The sequence below is a fragment of the Myotis daubentonii genome, chromosome 2, assembly GCF_963259705.1.
Source record: "Myotis daubentonii chromosome 2, mMyoDau2.1, whole genome shotgun sequence".
Taxonomy (NCBI): Eukaryota; Metazoa; Chordata; class Mammalia; order Chiroptera; family Vespertilionidae; genus Myotis; species Myotis daubentonii.
This window is the reverse complement of record NC_081841.1, coordinates 67,771,384-67,778,395: the sequence shown is the minus strand read 5'-3', so window position 1 is coordinate 67,778,395 and position 7,012 is coordinate 67,771,384. Positions and strand designations below refer to the sequence as shown.

The window sequence follows — 7,012 nt, the reverse complement described above, 5'->3', positions numbered from 1 at the left end:
GGGGAAGAGCATCTGTATGGTTGCTAAGTCTGCCATAGTGAAATACCTCTGGTTGTGTGGCTCAAACAACAGACATTTATCTTCTCACAGTGTGGAAGCTAGTAGTCCAAATGAAGGTCAGATTTGGTTTCTTCTGAGGCCTCTCTCCTTGGCTTGCAGATGGCCGTCCTCTCACTGCATCCTCATGGGGTGGGGCCACAACATTAGTAACAAAGAAACAGAATTTCTGGGGAATGGGGCCCAGAAATCAGGATTTTAAAGAGATTCCCAGGTGATTCTAATGTGCAGCCAAGGTTGAGAACCACTGTCCTAGTTCATAGATCAACGCTCAACCACTGAGCCATGCCTGCTGGGCGGGGATATCCTGGCTGTGGAAAAAATGCATCAACGTGAGGACCAAGGGGTCCTAGCCCCACACCACCCTCAACCCAGGGTTCCAATGACAGGAAGACATAGCAGCTCTACCTAATACATAGAAACAAACACAGGGAAACAGCAAAAATTCGGAGACAAAGAAACATGTCACAAAAGAAAGAACAGAAGAGATCTCCAGAAAAAGAACTAAATGGAATGGAAGCAAGCCAATGATCAGGTACAGAGTTCAAAACAATGGTTATAAGGATGCTCAAGGAACTTAGTAACATCATCAAGGAACTTAGTGGCAAATTCAAGGAACTTTAAGAGAACATCAATGACTTAAAAAAGGACCAATCAAAATGAAGCATACACTACCTGAAATGAATAATTTCAGGGAATCAATAGTAGAGTAGAGCCCTAGCAGGTTTGGCTCAGTGGATAGAGCGTCGGCCTGCGGACTCAAGGGTGCCAGGTTCGATTCCGGTCAAGGGCATGTACCTTGGTTGCAGGTACATACCCAGTAGGGAGTGTGCAGGAGGTGGCCAATCAATGTTTCTCTCTCATTGATGTTTCTAACTCTCTATCCTTCTCCCGTCCTCTCTGTAAAAAATCAATAAAATTTATTTTTTAAAAAAATAGTAGAGTTGAGCCCTAACCGGTTTAGCTCAGTGGATAGAGCAACCGTGGGCAAACTACGGCCTGTGGGCTGGATCCGGCCGTTTGAAATGAATAAAACTAAAAAAAAAAAAAAAAAAAAAAAAAAAAGACCGTACCCTTTTATGTAATGATGTTTACTTTGAATTTATATTAGTTCACACAAACACTCCATCCATGCTTTTGTTCCGGCCCTCTGGTGAAGTTTAAGAACCCATTGTGGCCCTCGAGTCAAAAAGTTTGCCCACCCCTGGAATAGAGCATCGGCCTGCGGAATGAAGGGTCCCAAAGGGTCCCAGGTTCGATTCCGGCCAAGGGCATGTACCTTGGTTGTGAGCACATCCCCAGTAGGGGTTGTGCAGAAGGCAGCTGATCTGATGTTTCTCTCCCATCGATGTTTCTAACTCTCTATTTCTCTCCTTTTCTCTCTGCAAAAAATCAATAAAATACATATTTTTAAAAAATAGTAGAGTAGAGGACACCGAGATTCAAACTAGCAATTTGGCATAGAGGAAGCAAAATGCATCCAATCGGAACAGCAAAAAGAGAATGGGAGGTGAGAAGTGGAACTAGTGAGTATAGATATCTTACCTCAGATGTGTAGCTGCAAAAGGGAGCAGAGAATAATACGATAGTTGGAGGGCTATGTAGGCACCTGTGCTATGGCTTTGAAGGAGGGGGTAGGGAAGTAAAATAGTAATAGTCATTTTGGAGAGTGGGGACACCAATCCAGAAGGATTGCAGACAGGTGACTAAGATGCCTGGCAGATTTGAGGGCCCATATGAGATTTGTGGTAATGAATTTAAACGTATTTTCATTCATTTCAGATAGGGGGAGAGGGAGAGAAACATCAACGATGACATAGAATCATTGATTGGCTGCCTGCTGCATGCCCCCTACTGTGGATCAAGCCTGTAACCCAAGCATGAGCCCTGACAGGGAATTGAACCCTGACCTCCTGGCTCATGAGTCAATGCTCAATCACTGAACCACACTGGCCAGGTGTGGTTATGAATTTAAAGTGAGATGTGTCAGCATGCCTGTGGGTCGTCTTTTTCCCCCACCAATATAACCTGTTTGGGTGCAGGTGAGGTATAAGGAAATGTGAAGAGGGTTAAGTCATTTTTTTCACACTAGAGAAAGACAAGGTATGAGTCCTTTAATGACAATGTTTATTTTTTTAACAACATGATACGTTCACACTAGTGGTTAATTAGCAATTATTTCAATACTTTCAAACCCATTTGCCTCCAGTTTTAGTCATAATGCAGGAATCTAAGCTTATAAAATTAAGAAACAGCAACAGCTAATCTAATCCTTCTCCATATTTCTTCATGATCAGCAAGATGCATAAAAACGTTCTTTAAAGGGCTAAAGTAGATGGATATATAAATTGTGAGTTCATTTTTAAAGCTGTATAAAAGTAACATTTCTAAGAAAACATTTAAACCAAAGATCACACTTAATCAAAACAAGATTCTTAATCCAAGCCGTCTCCATTTCCAGCTTTTTGGCATTCTGTTCTTTTGTAAATTTGATATTGCCCAACAAAGAATGGTTATCTTTTACTGTTTTGAGAGACGATTGAACAGATGAACACATCAAATGCCTACACAGCTGAGATTTTGCCTAAGGTCAATGTGTTTTAAGATAGTCTTTTGTTACATATATATCAAGTCTTTTGTTACATATATATCAAGTCTTTGATTAAGAACTGAATATACTGGAGACGTATTTGGTAATCAAGATTTAGGTAAATTTTCACCAGCAGTAGCTCTATCAGCACACTGAAACATGTTGTAGACTTACTACCCAATAATTAACATGTTAGACAACATTAGCCTCTTAGAAGAAAGACCGTATTTTGCTCCTGCTTCTGTAAAAACATTATTTATTTGAAAAAAGTGTGAACTTTTACTCAGCTGCTACTCCCTGAATAGGAAAACGAGAGCAAAGGAGCTGAAGAAGGAAAGCTGTCCGGTTACACTCCACAGTCCCGGGTATACTGAGTGAGATCTTTGTTTTGACAGTGATTTTCCCAGCCCCGCCTGTAGGGAAAGGTGAAACACATGGTGATAAGGTTAAAGCATATCTTCACTGTGATAGCCATACAGCAAATCCTTTGTGAGGACAAACTATTTTAACACTATATGAAATACAGGCTTTTGATAGATCCAGGTATTGCTATTTATTAAATGGAGATATGTACACCCAATACTTCACTTCTCCCCAAAGCCCTGGCTACAGCATAGTATGCTGACCACGAGAGTCACATGCATTTCCTAACAGCCACTGCAAAGTGCATTCTACATTTACCTCCTTCCAAACATTTCAAAATCGGACAAGGAACTGGTAGAGTGTGGAGAATCTTAAAAATTCTAGAAATCCTCCCAAATTAATGGACGAATAAGACAAAAGATTCTGAACCCGTTAAAATGTTAAAATAGATTGCTTCTAAGTGATACTTTGTTTAGCATACACCTAAAGCTGCAACTTTCAGTTCTCAGGAGCATATGGTGGTCCTTGAAAACCTTCTCTCACCTCTCTCCTAGCACAGGGCAAAAAAACCTTTCCCCTTTAAGCTTACACATACCATGCCCTGATGCCTTGTGGATCCCTGACAACCCTCTTGGCACAGGTTACAGCTTGAGTGATGTCATCTTGAAGCAAAACTGAAAAACAGGTGGTGAGGAATGAAGACAACTTTCACAGAAATTTCATTTTACGTTTAGGTTTAGCCCATTTTATTCTCTTAGGCTAAGGAATGGACACTACAGTTCTTTTCCACAAGTTATGCATCTGTGAATGTTGGGAGGAAACTCAGATACCAAAGTCATTGGAAGTTCTGGAATTATCAACTACTGTGATGGATAGATAGTTCTCTTTGTAATAGGAACTGTTAGAAGAAAAGGAGGAACCCACCTAGTAATTTTCAATCAGCAATTCTACTACTAGAAATTTCCCCTAAAGAAATAAGAGCCCTGGCCAGTTTTTCTCAGTGGTTAGAGCGTTGGCCCGTGCAGACCTGAAGGGTAGAGGGTTGGATTCACAGTCAAGGGCATGTACCTCGGTTGCAGGCTCCATCCATGGCTCCAGTCTGGGCACATGTGGGAGGCAACCAATCAATGTGTCTCTCTCACATTAATGTCTCTCTCTCTCTCTCTCTCTCTCTCTCTCTCTCTCTCTCTCTCTCTCCCCCACCCCTCCACTCTATCTAAAAAAAATAAATGGAAAAAAGATCCATTATTCCCCAAAATAAAATTAAATTATAATAATAAAATAAAGGTTGGTATTTGTTAACATATAAATAATTTTGTGTGATAAAGAACAAATTGTAAAGCAGTATATATAGTACAATTTCATTTTTGTTAAAACACACATTGTTCCCGGCCAGTGTGGCTCAGTGGTTGAGCATCAACCCATGAACCAGGAGATCACTGTTGGATTCCTGGTCAGGGTACATGCCCAGGTGGTGGGCTTAATCCCCAGTAGGGGGTGTGCAGGAGGCAGCCAATCCATGTTTCTCACATGGATGTTTCTCCCTCTCCCTTCCTCTCTCTCCAAAATCAGTAATAATAATAATAAAGAATAACCATAAAGGACACCACACAATATTTACATGTTTATATGTAGGTATATTTGTATATGACCTAGCTTTTATTCACATATATGATTGATATATATTCTAGAACAATACATACCAAAAGTTACTGGTAGTCATAAATCTCTTGGTAGAATTTTTGCTCAGTGACCACAGATTATTATATAATACAAAATATTTTTAAAATAAATTAACTGTATATAAAAAATATTCTAAGAATATGTTTTCTATTTGAATTTTAACATTTAGAAATTTAACAATATCAATTTTATAATACTTCTCCAATATTTTCATTTTTATGAATTGATTTTATCTTATTTTTTAAAGTCAGAGTCACCTCTTTTTTTTAATCCTCACCTGAGGATATGTGGGTTTTTTTTAATTTTAGAGAAAGAAGGAGAGAGAGAGAGAGAGAGAGAGAAACATTAATTGGTTGCCTCCCATACGCACCCCAACAAGGGATTGAACCCGAAACCTAGGTATGTGCCCTGATAAGGACTCGAACCCGAAACCTTTTGTTGTACGGGATGATGCTCCAACCAACTGAGCCACCCAGCCAGGATGAGATGGCGTTCTTCTAGGTCCCTGTTGAATTTTTCAAAACCTTTTCATTTGTATTGAATCTCTATTCTTGTAAGCATAACCAGATGGGTCCTGTGCCATCACTTAAACGTTATTTTCTCTTACCGTTGCAATTTATACCACAGCCGTTAACTGCTTTTGGGGTTTTGCCATCATCACACCAGTAGCGGCTATTGATCTGGAATATCCCATAATCAGTGCTCTTATCCTTAGGATTGTAGTTTTTAGCTTTTGTGTTGTATGTACTTTCCTTATAAGCCAAACACATCCCTGAAAATAACAAATTTTTAGTAATAAAGAGCAATTCCATATGACTTATACTGCATATTAATCAGTTCTATTATATAGCTAATTTTATTTTACTAATGACTTATCTTATAAGTATAAAGATGTAGAACAGGAAAGACTATTTCATAGTTCACCCATCCATATATCCATCAAACTATTCACTCATTCATTCAAAAATAGTTATTAAGGGGAAGTGTTTTAATTCAACCTAAACATACATTGATAACATTGACAAAAATGGGCTAAAATACAAAGTAACTTTTACACAGGCACATCTAGGATTGCATAGGATAAAATGCAAACAGTTAATCAACTAGAGGGAGTAAGAATAATAAAACGGCATTTCATGCTGCATTTCAGGGATCCTGACATAAACAGTGATTGAAGGGGAAAAGGTTCCTACTGCCCCTGTATTGAGATTTCAACATAATTAAAAACAAAACTTTGCTATGAAAAGCCTCATGTCATGCAGGGGAATTAAAAAAAGAGAAAAATGCTGCATTATTCTAGGCTCACAGAGCCCAGGTTCCACCAGGAAAGAGCTGGAGTCCAGCACCAAAGACGTGGCAGAGGTTTCTGAGGTGCTCAAATGTACCAGTCAGCCTGCATGTGCCACTGAGTCTGCGGCAAGGGGCAGCTTGGTAGCACTCGGAGAGTACAACGGGTGGTGGTTTGCTTAGAATGGTGCACAATTTTGCACTCCCGTGCTCTCATTCCTTCATCTGGCATTTCTGTTTATAAAGAAAGTAGTTGATATATTTTTTTAACCATTTTAAGTATAAAAATCCTCAAATAACTTTTTTTAAAGAAGTCCATTCACGCAAAGCCCCTTTCTCAGTATTCATCCTCTATTAGTATCTGCTGCACACCTGGCTGGCTATTTGGAAGTAGGGAGAGGTCACTTACAGTCTGCCAGGCTCACTCCCTTGTAGCCATCCATTCCAAGTCTTTTCAAGGTTCTGGCCAGGTCACACCTCTCATATTTCTTGGCCTGGACGGCGACAGAGAGGAGGAGAAGCCCCAGAGTCAGGAGAGCCTTCATGTTGACTGCGAAGCCAGACCGCTCAGCTGGCCAGGGGAGGCTGGCCCCAATATTTAATCTCTTTTAACTTCCTTCTTCTCCTAGTGGTTTGGAGGCTCCACCCTTTGAGCTATGTGGAAAACAGGAACAATTTTTTGGCTCACTGACTTCAAAAGGTTACAAGAATTAATCCACAGGAAATTGATGGAATGACATTGTTTAAAGACCTGGCTCAGGAATAATTGGTATTAGCACTGTTTCCAAAACGGGAACTTTCTCTTATTTTTAAAAAGATATATTTCTTTATTGATTTCAGAAAGGAAGGGAGAAGGAGAGAGAGATAGAAACATCAATGATGAGAGAGTTTCATTGATCGGCTGCCTTCTGCATATGCTTCACACAAGGAACAGGGCCTGCAACCGGGCATGTGCCCTGACAAGGAATCAAACCGTGACCTTCGGGTTCATAGGTCAACACTCAACCACTGAGCCACGCCAGCCAAGCTGGA

At 40.0% G+C, this 7,012-nt stretch overlaps 1 protein-coding gene across 1 annotated transcript; it reads right to left on the bottom strand.

The window, feature by feature from the left end:
• Nucleotides 1-2,167: 2,167 nt before the first annotated feature.
• Nucleotides 2,168-6,686, bottom strand: LOC132227916 (lysozyme C-2-like). The gene is made up of 4 exons (XM_059683581.1): nucleotides 6,390-6,686; nucleotides 5,301-5,465; nucleotides 3,606-3,684; nucleotides 2,168-3,060 (listed from the first exon to the last, which is right to left on the bottom strand). The coding sequence occupies exons 1-4, from the start codon at nucleotides 6,523-6,525 to the stop codon at nucleotides 2,994-2,996; spliced, it is 447 nt and encodes a 148-aa protein (XP_059539564.1). The 5' UTR covers nucleotides 6,526-6,686; the 3' UTR covers nucleotides 2,168-2,993.
• Between the last annotated feature and the right edge of the window lie 326 nt (nucleotides 6,687-7,012).

What these genes read in the sequence shown, in the direction of transcription:
- LOC132227916 (XM_059683581.1), bottom strand. Translation starts at nt 6,525, where the DNA reads ATGAAGGCTCTCCTGACTCTGGGGCTTCTCCTCCTCTCTGTCGCCGTC. An exon ending in CTGTGGTATAAATTGCAACG is followed by an intron (nt 3,685 to 5,300) that starts GTAAGAGAAAAT and finishes CCTGTTTTTCAG; the next exon opens with TTTTGCTTCAAGATGACATC. An exon ending in CCACAAGGCATCAGGGCATG is followed by an intron (nt 3,061 to 3,605) that starts GTATGTGTAAGC and finishes CTTTCCCTACAG; the next exon opens with GCGGGGCTGGGAAAATCACT.